Source organism: Terrapene carolina, unplaced genomic scaffold (genome assembly GCF_002925995.2).
Source record: "Terrapene carolina triunguis isolate 2854851 unplaced genomic scaffold, T_m_triunguis-2.0 Scaffold42, whole genome shotgun sequence".
Taxonomy (NCBI): Eukaryota; Metazoa; Chordata; order Testudines; family Emydidae; genus Terrapene; species Terrapene triunguis.
Genome location: NW_020664393.1, coordinates 40,231,417 through 40,249,980, shown reverse-complemented (window position 1 = coordinate 40,249,980; position 18,564 = coordinate 40,231,417). Strand labels below are relative to the sequence as shown.

General features: G+C 38.6%; 1 protein-coding gene across 2 annotated transcripts in view; it reads right to left on the bottom strand.

Moving 5' to 3' along the window:
* The window catches only part of DST (dystonin), a 361,566-nt gene that overhangs the window by 185,484 nt on the left and 157,518 nt on the right, over positions 1 to 18,564 (bottom strand). The window contains exons 1-18 of one of the 2 annotated variants that reach the window (XM_026654900.1): positions 15,806 to 15,972; positions 15,609 to 15,702; positions 15,131 to 15,285; positions 13,334 to 13,793; positions 13,112 to 13,240; positions 12,811 to 12,888; positions 12,561 to 12,722; positions 12,358 to 12,462; positions 10,403 to 10,498; positions 9,014 to 9,139; positions 8,465 to 8,617; positions 8,056 to 8,210; positions 7,700 to 7,826; positions 5,259 to 5,442; positions 2,464 to 2,621; positions 1,969 to 2,147; positions 1,577 to 1,715; positions 565 to 758 (exon numbers count right to left, since the gene is read on the bottom strand). In XM_026654900.1, the coding sequence (XP_026510685.1) occupies positions 565 to 758; positions 1,577 to 1,715; positions 1,969 to 2,147; positions 2,464 to 2,621; positions 5,259 to 5,442; positions 7,700 to 7,826; positions 8,056 to 8,210; positions 8,465 to 8,617; positions 9,014 to 9,139; positions 10,403 to 10,498; positions 12,358 to 12,462; positions 12,561 to 12,722; positions 12,811 to 12,888; positions 13,112 to 13,240; positions 13,334 to 13,793; positions 15,131 to 15,285; positions 15,609 to 15,702; positions 15,806 to 15,972 (2,861 nt within the window). Of the gene's footprint in view, positions 1 to 564; positions 759 to 1,576; positions 1,716 to 1,968; positions 2,148 to 2,463; positions 2,622 to 5,258; positions 5,443 to 7,699; positions 7,827 to 8,055; positions 8,211 to 8,464; positions 8,618 to 9,013; positions 9,140 to 10,402; positions 10,499 to 12,357; positions 12,463 to 12,560; positions 12,723 to 12,810; positions 12,889 to 13,111; positions 13,241 to 13,333; positions 13,794 to 15,130; positions 15,286 to 15,608; positions 15,703 to 15,805; positions 15,973 to 18,564 lie in introns of those variants that run through there. The other variant, XM_026654897.1, reaches the window with a different exon arrangement.

The window sequence follows — 18,564 nt, the reverse complement described above, 5'->3', positions numbered from 1 at the left end:
GTTCTTATGGAGACAAAATTATCACTGAAGTCAATGGGAGTTAAGGACGAAGGACTTGAGGTCTTAGGCCCAATGTTCTTTATCAAGAAGTAAATATAAATCAGACCAGCAACTCACAAGTGAAGGTTATCTCATCAGTCCTACCTATCAGTACTAACTATGGGGGCAGCAGAAAGCATTACCATAAGACAGGAGGCCCTGTTTTGCAGGCATTTTTGCTAGGGGAAAAGGGCAGCATATCTGTGCTGTATCTGGCTAACTACTAAGTGTTATGGTAAAGCCCATATAGCATAGTGTTAAACTGAAGATGTTACACACACTTAAAGCTGTGGCTCTTTTTATCACTGTGTGGAAAAAACTGCAGGGGATCATGTGAACAATGGCAGCAGCACCGAAAAGCTAAGTATCCGCCATGTTAGCAAGTTTCCTGACTAGTTAGAAATGCTTTTCGACCAACTATAATGTTCATTTCTTATTGCTTAAGCAGAAGATAAATTAGCTAAGAAACAACATCAATAGCCTAAAAGATGTTTTGAACACACTACAACATGAAGTGGTACGAACCGGTTTTCAATCTGAGAATGAACATTTTGCCATCTCTCAGACAGCTGATCAGCTTTCTCTTTATGCCAGTCAAAGTCAAGATCTCGTTCCTTATGCGTTTTAAACATTTGATCACTGATCGCCTTGGCTTTCTGCAGTTCATCTTCTAAGGCATGGAATACCTCTCTTTTCTCATCCACTTCAGACCTCCATTGCTAGTATGTAATAAATGATAAGTAAACAAAAATTGTAGCACTGTGTGTGTAAATCAACCCATTGCATATCCAATTTTTTCTGGTTGTTCAGACTGCTCCAATACCAAAATGCCTATGAAATAGCCATGAACTGAAAATGCCCACACAAATCAAGCACATGGCTTGTAAGTTAGCAAGCTAATATTTGTCTAATAAACTACAGAGGGCACCTTAAAAATCTTCCAATTGTAAAATAATATTACCTCACTGCTTGAAGTACTTAAATGGGAAATATAAGGGGCTGTACAAATACTGAAGGAAGCTTTTCTATTTATTTAAGGAAGTGGCAAGGTTTTTAGGGCAGCCCATCTTAATGTTGCCTGGAATCTTCCGATAAAAGACAAAAGTAACTAACTCTCTTGTTGCTGCAGTCACACATCTTTGGAGCCTCAGATATTCCAAGACACTTCCACGTGCAGAGAGAAACACTGCATAGTGAGGTTCATTAGCACTCTTGTTTTGCATGTTATGTGCACAGCTCATACTCACATTTCCAGAGTTATATGTGTATGCAAAATGCAAACTTCTATAAGTGTAAAGTGTCTGTGACAATTATTTTAACCTACTAAATAATACATTTATTTTCTTATCCTGATTGCCAAAAGGATACAGATTTGTCTAATATAGCAACCTTAAAATTTAGTCTGCTTAAAAGTAGACAAGAAGTCTTTGGCTGCACCACAAATGTAGTCTAACCAAGGGGCTATTATAAAAAGACAATTATTTTACTATACATTATTTTATGATTTACCTATAAAGAAAAAATAGAAAACTCATACCTTTAATGTACCCATAAGGTTCTCAATATTATTCTTGTCAGCAGTGACTGCTTCTTCTTCACACAGTTTAGTCTCATAAAGTTTTACTAGCGCTTCTGCTCCTTGAGTGTTTTTCAGCACCAAATTTACAGTTTTTAACCTGAAACAGTAACCTCTTGTTAACTAATCATGTATTGATAATATTCAAACTGCTCACGTTTTTCAGTCTTGCCGTGTGATATGAGATAACTAGTAATCCTTTTTTTACATTGTAATGACTTCAATAACTCTCTTACCCTTGATCAGTATTATTCATATTTATAACTTTACTGTTTTTTCTATGTACTTTCATTTGGGGCAAAACAGGTGTACATTGAACCGCAGCAAGTGCGAAATGATCGTTTATTACATACTTTTCTATGTAAATGGAAGACATGGAGTAAACTTGATTCATATTCTGAATGATGATGTTGAGCTCAGAACGGAGGGTGGGGACGGAAGGTGAACCAGCAGCTTGACTGAAAAACTCTTCACATTTATCTGTAATCATTCCCAAATCATCCTTGAGTCGATCCAGATCTTTCTTTAGCTTCTATAAAATGGAAGGTAATTGACAGTGTTTATTTATTCTACATCAGCCTGACAGTGTTCATATATCCTAATATTTTTTATTTCTGTGCTCTTTGTTGAAAAAGTGAGGAATGTATCTGCAGCATAGAAAGACTGAAGACTGGCTATTGATTAGTCCCTTTACCTCCACTGATATATGAGAAAATCACTTAGTCACCCCCACCCTTCTGAGCTGAACCATAATATGCAAGGATCTGGGTCCGTTTGTTTCAAGAGAAAACTATTCATTTTGGAAAACCGCCACTTCCTAGCTGAACCATTCTTTCCCAAAGGCTCACCTCTTGTTCCGAGATCCTAAACACACTTTCATGTAGGTCATCCCTCTCCAGTGGAGTCCGAATCTGTCGGATCAAACGGTCCTCACAGTTCTCCAAGCGAAGTCTGATGTTTCTGACTTCTGAGATATACAGATTGTAAATGGATTCCTCCTGCTCCTCTGTTGAAGTAAACAAAGGCACTGTTTAGGAAATAAATCTAAATTGCCATGCCATATTTCTCTTCCTACTAACAATGGGTTTTGTAATACCTCAAAATATTACAGCTCTTTCAGGGATTGATTCAACTCCCAGAAAAGCCAATAGGAATTTACTTTAATGGGAATTGGATCAAACCCTTAGTCCTTAGCTGCTACTAGAACATCTCCTTGCACTTCCAAAATTAATGTCTATCAGATTCATAGATTCCAAGGCCAGAAGGGACCACTGTGATCATCTAGTCTGACCTCCTATATAACATAATCTATACAACTTCCCCAAAATAATTCCTATAACACAACTTTTAGAAAAACATCCACCTTGATTTAAAAATTGTCAGTGATGAAGAATCCATCACAAACCTTGGTAAATTATTCCAATGGTTAATTACACTCATTGTTCAAAATTTGCACCTTATTTCCAGTCTGAATTTTCCTAGCTTCAACTTCCCGCCATTGGATCATGTTATACCTTTCTCTGCTAGATTGAAGAGCCAATTATTAAATATTTATTCCCATGTAAATATTTATGGATTATAATTAAGTCACCCCTTAACCTCCTCTGTTAATTTAAACAGATTGAGCTCCTTGAGTCTATCACTATAAGGCATGTTTTCTAATCCTTTAATCATTCTCATGGCTCTTCTCTGAACCCTCTCCCCAATTTATCAACATCCTTCTTGAATTGTGGGCACCAGAACTGGGCACAGTATTTCACCAGCAGTTGCACTAGTGCCAAATATAAAGGTAAAATAACCTCTCTACTCCTACTCAAGATTCCCCTGTTTATGCATCCCAGGATTGCATTAGCTCTTTTGGTCACATAGCTCAGATTCAGCTGATTATCTACCACAACCCGCAAATCGTTTTCAGAGTCACTTCTTCCTGGGATACAGCCCAGTTCCAATAAGTATAGCCTACATTCTTTGTTCCTAGATGTAGACGTTTACATGTAGCCATATTGAAACACATATTGTTTGCTTTCGTATTGCTTGCATATTGTTTACCAAATGATGCAGATTGTGCTGAATCAGTGACCTGTCCTCTTCATTATTCACCGCTCCAGCAATTTTTGTGTCAGCTGCAAACTTTACCAGCGATGATTTTTTGTTTTCCTCCAGGTCATTTATAACTATGTTAAACAGTGTACGGCCAAAACCCGATCCCTGAGGGACCCCACTGAAAACAGACCTGCTCAATGATGATTCCCCATTTTCAATCGTCAGGGCTACCATCATCCCCTTTGCATGCACACTGGTGAAGTGAATGACTTTACTTCTTCCAGCCAGGTGATTTCATTACTGCTATTGTAGCTAACCTCTAGTGGATTTCTTTTTCATCGCGGTGACAGGGATACAGTAAAGGGCTGGAGGACTTGGGCTAGCCAACCCTGATTACAGAACAAGTCACACCTGAGATCAGGATGAATGCCCTAGAGAAAGCAGCAGGAGGCTGCAATGAAGGGAGGAAGCTCAGGAAACTGTAGAAAAACTGCAGTGTGAAGAGCTCCTGCACGGAAGACGCTGATACCAAGGGAGCTGTGACAGCAGGATCCCAGGGAGCAGTCAGCTCCTGTGAGAAAACCTGAATGGCGTTTGAACTTAGACGTTTGGGGACCTAGTGGCTAGTACCAGAAGGCTAAGATCCAGCTAGAAAAAGCTGGAAGGATAGGCTATGAGAACAGACTGGGACAGAAAAAGAACTCCACCAGAGACAGAAGACACCAGAACTAAGAATGGATTTTTATGTCGTGATGGACTTTATTTTGGGACTCTGAGGACTGTTCAGAACTATTTCTGTTATTAAATCAGCCCCAGGCAGAGGGTGTTGTTATTCATGTGAAAGCCTGTATGTAGTTCTTAAGGGGCCCAAAACAGAGGGCTAAAAGGGACAGGGTGCCTGCAAAGTGATGCCTGGTCACAAACTGGGGCTCATTAAATGGCCACCCCACTACAATCACCTATCTAATATTCCAGTTACTAAGTACAATATGTCTCTGCTTATATAGCAAACTATAATGGCAATTTAATCAGTTTTATAAACAATTTCACTTCTCTAAGTCAATAGTTACTTGACAGCATAAGGTATCTTTTCAGCTTTATCTAAGCTTTCATATTTCTGCATCTTAAAAGCAGTCTTATGACAGTAGCTTTTAAAGAGTGGTGAGGGGTATTTTGCAACACTAAGACAGAATGTGTAAGACATTTTTCTTGTGTAACAGAGTCAAATACTATTCTAATTCTGTTCTGAGCTCAGTAAGATATTCAAGATATATTTCAATCCATTAGAAATAAAACTATGAAAAACTAGGCCAAATGATAAGCTGCAGTCCAGAGGGTAAATTATTCTTCCAGGAAAAATGTTTTTTGCACACCTTTGAGCAGTACTAACAAATCACCTTCATCTCTAGTAGAATTTACAGCGCAACCTGTCTAAATGATAGCTCTTTATTAATTTATTATAGTTGTCTGTCTTAATGATGTTAACATAATAAAACATGCAGTGCACTGAAGTTCACATTTAGAAAGCAAAATATTCATCAGGTATCATAAAGCCTCTTTTAAGGAAACTTTTACACATTTCCCAGCGAGTTGCTCTTACCTCTTTCTGCAGATTTAAGAAGTTCCTGATAGTACTGCTTGCAGACATTAACCTCCCTTTCCAGATGTGCTATATCTGAGCCTGAAAAGATTTTGGAGTCCTGGCTGTCTTCCAGAAACTCATCAAAGCGGGACTGTAAATTGCTTAAAACCTGCTCATGTTCCCCTGGCAACATTGTCTTTATCTAAAATAGAGAACAGATCAGTATAAATGCCAGACATTCTTGTAATGTGTACAGATGATAAAGGTGATACAACTTCTCTAATCACATATATTGAATTCAACATGGTTTGGGCCAGATGTTGCCATTACAGCACTTGCACAGTTGAAGCAGTGTAAAGCCATATCACCCTAGAAGGGGCTTCAGGAGGGAATATGTGTTATGAAGTTGAAGAGGATTGTACGTCCACTGGACTGAGGAATTTGTCTGATACTAATGCAACATAAATAGTGGAGTAGAAAATGAAGGAAAAAAAGCTTCTCTTGTGGAAGCACTCTAAAATATTCTAGCCTTTTCAATGACCTTGTATAGTAACAATTGCTTGTGTCCTTTCTCTGCAAATGCTTCACTGAAACTCAACACACATAGGTCAATAAAAAATTATTCACGTGTTTGCTAAAGCACCCTGTGTACCACAGATTGTCATGGGCTCAATGTGATCATGTTATAATACAAAGAATAGAACATATTACTCTCATAACAGAGCACATGCTTTTTATCACCTATGTTCAGGATTCAGAAGAGCAAATACAATTTGGGAGCACAGCTGGAATCAACACTGGCGGTTTGCACTACTCACATTTTCTCTGTTAGAAACATGGGGGGGGGAGAAGAACCCATATAAAATCTAGATTAATCAATAAATAGTGTGGGATAGGCCCACCTGATCTTAATAGATGTCCCCTGCTCCACAAAATGTAGGGGAAAGCTCAGGGACCCTACTAATATGACTTGAGCGAAAATTCCTTCCCAACCAGAAATTGGGCAATCACTTTAACCAGTTGCATATGAGCAAGAAGCACCATAACTAAGCATCTAAAACCCATTCATATTCTGAGATAAATGTTTTGAGCCCAAGTCATTATCCATTTCTTCCCTCAAACCATCATCTGCATATGGATGTGTGATGGTCAAGTTACAGTCCAATTAAACATTTGGCTTTCCAGTACACAGGTGTATCTTCTTGTCCATGGATAGAGACGCATCTATGCTTTATCTATTGCCTTTACCACTATTTATCAGGAGATGCTGCTGACCCACTTACTAAACCATAAAGGGATGGAGCTCCATTAACCTGACTTTGCTCATTCCCCCCAACAGATCCCAGATAGACAGCTGTTCCTCTTCCCCAAGCATTTTCATATGGAGGTCAATCCTGTCATCTCTTGGGGAAATTGTGCCAATGTCTATGTAAACACGCTAATGGAGACCCATGAGATAACATGGGCTACCAAGGTTTCAATGCGCTCATGAGTCACAGCTCTGTGTTTCTTTCTCTTCTAGAACAGGAAACTGGATCCAAAACACCAAACTCAAGCTACATCTGGGTGTGAATAAGGTAGTGTCAAGGTGGTATGCAGTTCTGAGATTCTGTTGGAGCCACTGGTATTCCTGGACCCTCACAAAACAACAATTACAATCATAACAACAGCTGGCTGTTCATGCATTCTATTCCAAATTCATATCTGATCTTTTGTGCCAACAATGGGATAGGCCTATGTTAGACCATTTCTCCTCCCATGCCATGTGGCAATCAATGGGAAAATGGTTCCTGACCCAAACATTGATTAGAAGCAGGGCATTTTCGGTGGAGGTTGCAGGTTCATTTGTATCAACCAGAAACAGTGAGAAACAGCATATAACCCCTCACTATGCGTACTGCAAGTGTTATTTGCAGCAAATTGAAGAAAGCTATATTTGAGTATTGTATAATAAACAGTCTCATGTAATATAAAAGTAAAACAAGATTTACAGAAGCAGACATTGCGCTGTTCAGTGGTCTGACAGATTGTTTTAGCCGAACTGTTTGATATTTTGATTTAAATCAGTATTTTGTTTCGAACAAACTAATCTTAATCAGCTCTTTAATGCTAAAATAATATAAACTATATATCAGGGTACAATTCTGTAGCATGGGGTAACGAAAATGCACCCCTCTGCAGGCGTCAGGGACTGAACCTGGGGCTTGCAATTGCCCCAGTCATTAGTAGGTGAAGCTACAGCATAAGAAAACGATATGTTAGAGTGAAGGCTGCTTAGATCAAGATGGAGTACTGCACACGGTAAAATGGAGCAGGCACTGTAAGCTGTGTCTCCACATTGCAGATGTGAGCGGCAACAAACTTCTCCAGTTTATAATAGTTTCTGTAGTTGTAGTCTTCTGGGTATCAGTAAGTTACTAATGTACACTGAGAGGGACATAGTTTGGTGCAGTACCTACCGAAGCAACATTACCAGCTCGAACAGTTTCAATTTCATTTGTCAAGTAGTGCCAGGAAACCAAGCTCTTCATGTTTATATGTGATTCATGCCAAAGGGCCAGTACATTCTGAAAATGTTGTTCAATTCTGAAACGTACACACAATTAGATTAGAAAAATTGACTGAAATTGTATTCACATGTGAAAAGGGGAGAAAATAAAAAGAGCATAAATTATTTTAACACAAATAAGTTCAAACAAAAATGACTCCCTCTGGTCTAATCACAAGACAATGCTCCTTCCCTAAAAAAATAAAAACAACCAAAATATTTATTACAGGAATTACACACTTTCAGCTGTTTTTAGTCTGCTTCTACCTGTTTGCCGTGTCTATTGCTTCTTTGTTTGGTGGAGGAACTGTAAAGCACACAGATGGAACCATGGCCTCATTACCACTTGGACTAATGACTTTCCATTTGGCACGATGGGAGTTGCTCGCTAATACGCATTCATCATCTTTGTAAATGGTTATCTAGTTTTAACAGAAAAGCAGAATAATTTAATGAGCTAAGCATTATAAACTATTCTTACAAAGCACTTCTGTAAATGGTGTCACCAAATAAGTGACACAACAACAAAAAACAACAATGCAGAACACAAGCATTTGCTCTGTTTACTAGGGTGGAAGATATTTACAGTCTTGTGTTTTCCAGGAACATGTAATTAATGAAACTTTAGCTGTCGCCTCACGTCTGTAATTGATTTTAGGAAATTCAAGGTTCTAACCTCAATTTGTCTGTAGTCACAGATGGCTTTGATTGGGATGGATGTTTTGAGTGGACTATCAGGATTCCTTGGCTTCAGCTGAATTATTGCCTTTGCCTTCCCCACAAGGCCAGCTACTGTGCTCTTGTACTGCAAGAGTTGTTCTTTTTCTTCCTAAAGAGCAATTAAGAAAATAACAAAAAATCAGAGATGGCCAGAACTCAATGCTTCTTCTTTAATGCTTTTAAAGCTTTTGTGTCTGAAAAATAACATGTTTCACATGAACAGAAATAACTCCATGAAGTAATCAGTTTCCTTTAATATCCACTATTGTTTAAAAACGTATATTTTAAGGGCACAGAAGTATTCAAACAAATAAAGACAATAATAACAAACAAGGTCAAATGGATAAACTTGTTTAATTAGACATTCTGAAATTACATTTTATAATTTTATTACCTCCCTTTGGTTGGGTAAGTTGTTTATAAATTCAATTTTTAAATCTAGATACGTGTTACACAACTCTTGTTTAATCTTATTTTTTTGTCAACAAGATTCTTAAATTCTTACCATGGACTCCTGAACAAGATCTTCCAGTTTATGAAGGCTGCTGGACCTATCACAACTGTACTTTCGCTGTATGGCATCTTTTAAATTCTTTAAATAGTCCATGGCTTCTTTGGCATCATTGAAAAACTGAGGTAAGACACGTATTTTGATTAATTAAAAACAACACTGAAAGGTTTACTAAGTGTTAAGCCAAAACTGTTGTTTGAAGAAACCACTAAATGGTTTTAAAGCTGTTTTATATTTTACAATAGCTTGAATTTCAAGTGATTGTCTTCTTGCAGTTTAAGTACCTGCTCCTGATCTCAGAAAGGCAGACGTGCATCACTGAAACATGGAAAATCAGTTACTGCACGCACTATCTGAAAACAAAATCAGTAACCCTATGTCTGTACATTAGTTAATTACAGTTCCTGTGAAAATGATTTTCAAACAGTGATTCTTGCTACTCCTGGAATTTACAGCTATTAAGTTTTAAAAAACAGATTATAAAATAAAAGTTATAAAATGTAGCAAACAAGCTATACGAAGTAGTATGTTCCTATGAACATTATATAGATTAGATGGAACCTGATTCTTCATTGCCTTTTTACCTTTTGTAGCTATTTACATTAATACAAAGTGGGTGAAGTATAAAGCCCTACCATTCTGATTTGTTGCAATTTACATTCATTTTGCTCTCATGTGGCACTGGCATAAATGACTCCACAAGGTTCAAGAGTGTGAAGAATATTCTCTCTATATTAAATATAAAAAAATGCAACATTCTTTCTAAATCAGACAATGCATACCAAGACCTTCCATTACTGTGTATAATAATTAGTAGATTAATGATCATTTACTGATCATTTAAGAGGAGCTATAGTCATAAAGGTGACTAAAAATGGCAAAACCTTAGTCAATGCATCAGCTCCCTGTGGGCTTTCTGCTCCCTACTGATGATAACGTGTGTTCTGCTCTTGTTTGTGCAGCCCTGGAAGAATGAGCTCGATTCTGTTCTACCTTGTCCATCATCAACAAACCCAACAACCTGAATCCAGTTGCAGAAGCTGTATTAACTGTTATGATGCCTGAGGAAGAAAGAACACTGCCTCTTTTTCAGATCCTGGATTTATTCGCAGCTCTGGCATTTAAAAAAAACAACCAGGCCCAATGCTCCCTTGGTGTAAACTGACGTAGCTCTACTGAAGACAATGGAGCTACACCCGTTTACACTACATTGGAATCTGGCCCATGTACTGAGCTATACATGGAAAAATTGAGAAAATCTGACCTGAAAGTTATTGAGAAAGGATAACCAATATTCTCGACTGGTTGTTCTTCCTGTCACTTTTCTGACTATCATCGTGCTTTAAGGTGTTACAAATTTAATTGTTTTACTTACTTACTTACCTCAAAATAAGCAGCATTTTCTCTCAAGTGTTGTTCAACACAGTGACAGAGCTGTAAAATCCAGCTCCACTGGGTCTGCATTGCAGCTCTATAGGCCTTAAAGATGAAAAAAGAAAGCATTTCAGGAAGGCGTGCAGAAATTAAAACATGTGCATTCTTGCAAACTTTAGAAAAAAATAAGAATAATGTTACAAACAAAAGAGTCTGGTCCTGCCCTCCGTGCGCAGGCACAACTGTCCTTCAGACAGTAGGAGTTTTGCCTAAGTATAGAGTAAAAAATCAGACATAAAATGTGGTGCTGTATGGACAATAAAAAAAGTTTTCTGAAGCCCTAATGTGTGCATATATATGCTTTTGCATAACATTTAAAAATAAATTTAACTTTACTAATGTCTTTGTCTCTTACACAATGTTTTTCCTACCACCTCTATAGAAAACTGGGTGCATTGCCCTAACATTTGCCAGCAGAGGGTGCTCTAAATATTTTTAAGTCAATCAGAAGTGTCATTTAAAGCCAGCCCCATCTGACTGGCACAGAAGTCAGAGTTTTCCAGCAACTGGGTGGATTGATCCATTAATGCATGGCAAACACCCCATTATGTGCCTGATTATTATGAAAAGACAGTTTCTAAAGTCCTGTTATCTGCACATACTAGGGAATTCAGAAGGCAGTAATTTTAAATATATTACACGCCCCGCACATACACATACACATACACACACACACACTGTACTCTTTAATGTAAAGACTATAACGTTCACATACGTATCTACCACCATACTGGTTTGTCTCTGTAGTATATATGTTTATTAGACTGATATTGAGTGATACACATATTAGTAACAGCATACCATTTTAGAGAAAATAATTCCCACACTACAAAAATACTATTCATTAACCACATTCAAGTGCATGTAAAGGGAAGGAAGGGTTTTTCTTCATTTGTTTCCATATTACGAAAAATAAACTCTTTAAACCAAAGAATCATAAAATGCAGAGTTGGTACTGATCTCTGAAAGGATTAGCTCATCCTCCTGTATTATAATTGTTTTCATTGGTCCTATTGTAGCACCACTTTACTGTCTATTCTTGACATGAGTATCTGCAGGGAAAACAATCTGACACTCTCCTTTGGAGGCTTGTAAAAGCACCTACAGTAGCTACAATATTTTTTATGTAAACAGATTACCTACAATATAGAGCCTGATTCAAGTCCAAAATAAATCAGGCCACTTTGTTACATTCCAATGTCCAAACAATTTCTGTAATTTATTAATAATAAGGTCATGAAACCAAACCCCAGACCTTAAAAGGAAACAATATGATAAAATATTTGTGACTGGAAATGCTGTAGGGATACCTTTTCCAGCTCAAAGGGGGAGAAAAACAAATTAAGGGCTATTCTGTGCCTTCAATCTGCATGTGCAATTCCCATTAACATCAATGGAAACTGCATGCGAGAGTTGAAGGCAAAATATGGTTGTAAGGGCCCATCATGGAGTCCTTACTCCTTCTTACATTTCAATAGGAGCTTTGACTACGGGCAAGTCTACCCAACTGCACCACTGTAGTGCATCTGGCAAAGACGTGCTATGGCGACGGGAGAGCGCTCTCCCGTTGACATAGCGTGGTGTGGACACCGATTTAAGTCCCTATAACTTATGTTGCTCAGGGGGGCAACATAATCACACCCCTGAGCAACGTAAATTACATCGACTTAAGCAGTAGTGTAGACTAGCCCTAAGTAAAAACCGAGTAGGACTCCAGGATTTAGCCATAAATGTTTAAAAACACTTATTTCATTGAAAGTGAGGCACAGAGCCACACCAGGACACAGAAAAGGAAAAACTCTTATTGTCTGAACTTATTAACGAATTATCCCATCAGCAAAAAGTCATGAAGACTTAAATCACAATATTGTTTTCCGGTTTGTGTGCTAGACTTCTTGACTTACCTCAATAGTCAGCCTTGCAGGGTGATTTTCCAGGAGTAGCTGCTCTGCTATTTCCTGAACTGATTTAATAACTTCTTCCTTTTGATCAAGTTCTCTCATTAAATCCTTTTTTTTTAATAAAAAAAATTAGATATTTTAGAAACTTGTTAAATTATTAAATGTAATTTAATTATTTCCTTTTGGATTACATTAGCAATGCTTACTGCATGGTACTCCTTTTTTCTTGATATATTGGAGTTTCTTTCACTCCAGTCATACGCAACCTCCTCCTCTTCTTTTTCATTCAGCCATATAAGCTCTCCAGTGGCACGGGACACAAAATTGTGCAGGGTATCAAGGTGCCTTTCTTGATTTCTTGATGTATTCTTAAAAAAAAATTAATTTAAAAACCCTGCCATTATCAAAGCAACACACATTTAAAAGTTGAACATCGAAGAGATATAATGATCTTACCAAGAGTTTTGCATACTGACTCTCCAGTTTGTGTAATTTTTCTGCATAATTGAGTTTAAGAGGGGCAGTCATTTGGATCTGTGTACAGTAGATAAGGTTAAAGGACAACAAAAAAATTAGCCACATTAACAGTTATTCTCAAATATTATATTAATTTGTATAATGCTAATTCATCTGGCAATCATACATAAAACCAAAGAAAGGTTCTGAAATCCAAGTGCAGTTGTATAACCAGTAATTACCTCATGAGTAATTCAATTAAAAAAAGTAACCTCAAGAAATAAAAAGTACAGTGGTGTACCTCACTGATTTTAGCTTCTTTAAGGCTTGATTCAAAATCTTCTATAGCTCTATGGACATTTTTATGATGTTCTAAATGGCTTTCAACGCTTGGCAGATCTGAACCCCATTCTGTTCGATCAAGTTGCACCTTATAAACAAAAATGAAAAATTAACCAAAGCTCGTCAGAAAATAAAGGAAATGACTAAAGCAGACTAAGAGGTGTTCGCATAAAGACATTACCTGCATTTCATCTACCCAGTTCAAGAGGTCCTGGACAAATTTCATGTTGACTTCTTCTTCTGTTAAATTTTGATCAACAAAAGCTGATTTCATGAGGGGCTTTCGGATTTGCATCAGCTTGAGTGTTTGCAGTGCATTGGTGTCAACTCCTGTTACATAAGTTTGAATTATCCGTGGTGGAAAGCCTGGTGTATAAGCTGGTGTGATTGCTGGAGTCAGTCTTGAAGTAAGACCTGATGAGAGGCCTGATGTCAGACTGGAAGAAGTCAAAGGTGTTAAACTCTGGGTCATTCCAGAGTTTAAATCAGGGTTTAAGTTTGGTGCAAATCCTGAGTTTAAGCTTTGTGTTATTCCCGAAATCATCAGCTTCGTCTGTTCTGTTGTCAGTGTGCGCCCCTTGCTGAATATTGAAGAACATTCGGTCCTTAAGGCCATAAGATCATCTCGAAGTTTAGCAACCCTATAAAGAAATTACATTTACTAAAGAAAACAAAACAAACAATCTCATTGAAAGTTTGTGAAAGCATTTTTGTGAAACAATATAATTAACTGAACTATAGCAATATAAATGAAAGCTATCTTGTATGTTTTACATATTCTAGTTAAACATACATTTACACTATTAGTACCTCAGTACTACTATTTACTATAGACTTTACTTATTACTACACTAGTTCCAATATAAGCTTTCTACATTAGCACATTTATATTATCTAGTAAACAGCTCTAAAAGTGACATGTATGTATTGTGTCACCTATACATGCATACTTGTGTGTGTGTTAGTATGGGCAAAATCCTGGCAATAACCCAGAAAACCAACATAACATGTGCAGTAGCATGTACCAAATGCAAAGCCAGACACAACCAGCAAAAGAGAAATCTTGCTGTTGCAAGGCAGGATACTACATGCTGGGGTGGCTTAATTAGCTGCAGGGAGTTGTTTACAGCTCAGTGCCGAAGCAGATATCCTGTGCTTGCTCTCACCAGCTTCAGGTTTAACTCTGCCACTCTTTGGGGACATGTTGCTTTTCCATAAAATGACACCCTATTACTACAGTGTAGGCTTCTGGTTGCACAAACTGCTGTTTGTGAACCGACGTTAGCCTGCTACTACCTTTCCGGGTACGCTGCAACTACTGATGCAAATCGTATCTCTATTTATCTAGAACGGGGGTAGGCAACCTATGGCACGTGTGCCGAAGGCGGCACGCGAGCTGATTTTCAGTGGCATTCTCCTGGCCACCTGTCCGGGAGGCTCTGCATTTTAGTTTAATTTTAAATGAAGCTTCTTAAACATTTTAAAAACCTTATTTACTTTACATACAACAATAGTTTAGTTACATATTATAGACTTATAGAAAGAGACCTTTTAAAAACGTTAAAATGTATTACTGGCACGCGAAACCTTAAATCAGAGTGAATAAATGAAGACTCGGCACACCACTTCTGAAAGGTTGCCGATTCCTGATCTAGAACAAAATTAGTAGGTTTTAAGGGTAACCATTTTAAGCACAATAAAAACACCCATAATGTTCAAACTTGGGTGTCTAATAAAGTTAAACACCTAAATGGCACCCAGGTAAGTGACCTGATTTTCAGAGTGCTGAGCACATGCAGCTCCCATTGAGTTCAATGAGAGTAGTGGGCGCTCAACACCTCTGAACATCCGGTTATTTTTATTTGGACTGACAATTACGGATTTAGGAGCTTAACCATAGGCATTTAGGTTTGACACTCTGGGCTACAATACACATACACAATGTGTATTTATACACTTAAATAAAAGTATGAAATACCTCTGTACCAGTTGATCTGCCTGATAAGATTTTCCATCAATAAGAATTTGGGCATCAATTACTTGTTGGCGCAGAAGATTCTCACATTCAAGTATATATCCAGCTATCTCTGCTTCATTCTGGAACTGTAGCCCTGATTCTAATCGCTTGGCATCCTGTGTTTTGGAATGATAAATACCAGCAATTAAATCCTACAGCTAAATGGAGAAGTACTTTGTAGAGGTTTTACTTTCACTGTAAGCTATTTTTTTTATCTTAAATAATTACTGGTAAAAACCTAGTAGAATGAATTCTATGTAATGTACAGTATTCTCTTCCAGAAATGTTAACTAAAGAAAAAAAATTCCGAAAAGGTGAAAATATCAGTTACTCAAATAGTCAATCAAAAGTTCTGAAAGTAAGATTTAAAAAACTGTAAAGATTTCAGTGCCAAAAAGTTCACAAACACACCCAAAAAGAGAATTCATATTTGACTTACAGACTGCAGAGCATTCCGAGCAAGTATCAGTTTGTCTTCACAGCCCAGGATGTCCCGCTGAACTCGGTTTGCAATTTGCTGCAACATTTCCAACCTAAAAGACACCACAGAATATTTTAAAAAATGTTATTTATTATCCACATTGCAATGCAAAAGAAAATATCCTGCATCAAACGCCAGAATTTATGCCGATGTACCTAGATTCTTCTAAAGTGCCATTGCCAAAGCTTATACAAGAATTAATCAGTGTCGGTCCACAATTCACAGAAAGGAAATTCTCATTGGAGTCAATGCTGGTTCGAGTGCCAGTGCTGTTGCTAAACAAGGAATCGCTACTGTGGTAGCCATAACTACTGCTGTTCATTTTTACACCAGGAGCACTGTCCCTTTGGCCATTTACATCTATTGGAAAAGGAAAAAACTCTGGCAAAATGTACAGCTTCCAGGGATGAAATCTCTCCACTGGCTTTTGAAACACCCAGCATTCCTTCTTTAAATAGGCTTCAACATGCACATTCAACGCCCAGCAAGTAATACTCGGATGGCTCTTCAAAGGAGTTTGCCTAGAGCTATGTATGCTAGTTTGAGTTTGGCTTCCCTACCTTGCATTAAAAAGCTCTGCAAGTATGGACTAAACAGAATGACTAGGGCGTCACTGGGAGATAGAGGTGCCAAATATTTAATATAAGTCTTAACCAATTTCAACAAGCTAAAGGAACAAACTTATATTATAAACTCACTACAGGGTTGTGCAAATCTTGAATTAAAAGTTATATTAAAAGAAGTAAAAAGAGCTTGATTCACCACAATAAATTCCAGATTTATGCTGGTGTGAGTCCCCTGATTTTAATGGAGTTACGCCAGTGTAAAACGGGAGTAACACATCAGGCCCATAATTGGTAAACTCTATACCCTTGTACACTGTCCAATCCACTACTATTATTCTACTGTCCAGACAAGCATGTTTATTTTATTCCCCTGTCACACCAAACTGTAATCCTGAAGACATCACCTTACTTTCTTCAGCATTCTGACCTGACAGCTCCAAGGCTTTCTGACCATAAGGAAAAGAAGGCAAAACCCATATTTTTCTTGATTTTTAATATATAAATACATATACATAAAAATCATTCAGCCTTTCATTCTTAACTGATTTTTTCTCCATTTTAACTCCTGCTTCCAGCCCTCTATAAAACCACATCCATATTACAGCGCTGCTGCTTTAAAAATATAAAGGACACAAGCTACCCTCGCAGAGACTGAGCAGGCTTATCTCTCTGATGGTTTCAATCCCACTAGCTTGACAAATAGGAACCCCTGTTTGGCCCTTGACCACTACAGGCAAGCTACCAGGCTTTCCTCACCCACCACATATTATTCCACGTTCCAACCGGCCACTAGCTACCCACCCGAACTGACGTTTTCCTAATGTTTACAAGTCTAAGGGACAGAGTTTTAGCAATTTACCATTGTAACAGGGTGGCTTGCCCCTTACATCTTGAGGCCAGCTGAAGAGCACACCGGAGAGAGATCAGGTGGTTTTCCTTTTAAAAGCAACAGTGGGTGCAATGAAGGAAGGATGCTTAGGGAGATCAGAGACTGCTATGAGTGAGCAGGCTCTAGCAGAGAGTCCTGGGATGTGGGACTGAGACTACAGGCAGGAAAGGCCTGGGAATGACCTGACAAGAGGGTAAAACGGATGGAATTTATTTTGGGACTTTGAGTTTTATTTTTGAGTTTATTTCATAGAATCATAGAATATTATGGTTGGAAGAGACCTCAGGAGGTCATCTAGTCCAAGCCCCTGATCAAAGCAGGACCAACACCAACTAAATCATCCCAGCCAGGGCTTTGTCAAGCCTGACATTAAAAACCTCTAAGGATGGAGATTCCACCACCTCCCTAGGTAACCCATTCCAGTGCTTCACCACCCTCCTAGTGAAATAGTGTTTCCTAATATCCAACTTAGACCTTCCCCACTGCAACTTGAGACCACTGCTTCTTATTCTGTCATCTGCCACCACTGAGAACAGCCTAGCTCCATCCTCTTTGGAACCCCCTTCAGGTAATTGAAGGCTGCTATCAAATCCCCCCTCATTCTTCTCTTCTGCAGACTAAATAACCCCAGTTCCCTCAGCCTCTCCTCGTAAGTCATGTGCCCCAGCCCTCTAATCATTTTCATTGCCCTCCACTGGACTCTCTCCAATTTGTCCACATCCCTTCTGTACTGGGGGGACCAAAACCGGACGCAATACTCCAGGTGTGGCCTCACCAGTGCTGAATAGAGGGGAATAATCACTTCCCTCGATCTGCTGGCAATGCTCCTACTAATACAGCCCAATATGCCATTGGCCTTCTTGGCAACAAGAGCACACTGCTAACTCATATCCAGCTTCTCATCCACTGTAATCCCCAGGTCCCTTTCTGCAGAACTGCTGCTTAGCCAGTCAGTCCCCAGCCTGTAGCGGTGCATGGGATTCTTCCTTCCTAAATGCAGAACTCTGCACTTGTCCTTGTTGAGCCTCATCAGATTTCTTTTGGCCCAATTTGTCTAGGTCACTCTGGACCCTATCCCTACCCTTCAGCGTATCTACCTCTCCCCCCAGCTTAGTGTCATCTGCGAACTTGCTGAGGGCGCAATTAATCCCATCATCCAGATCATTAATAAAGATTTTATCTGAATAAACTCAGATTCCAAGTAGCAGCAAACGGTATTGTGAACAGACAAAAAGGGTTGTGTGGAGTTTAAGAATCCCCTTCAGGGGAAACTGAGGCAGGCTGCTTATAGTGTAAGCCCAAGCCTTGAGGGGGTGCTCCGGATGTGGCCAGTCACTCACAACTATCTTTGAGTATCAGCCCAGCTATCATTTTTGCCACAATTAAATCCTATTCTGCAGTTCAGGCTGCAGTGGTCCATGTTTGTACCAAACAAAGAGCAATATGCTCTGGCAATGGA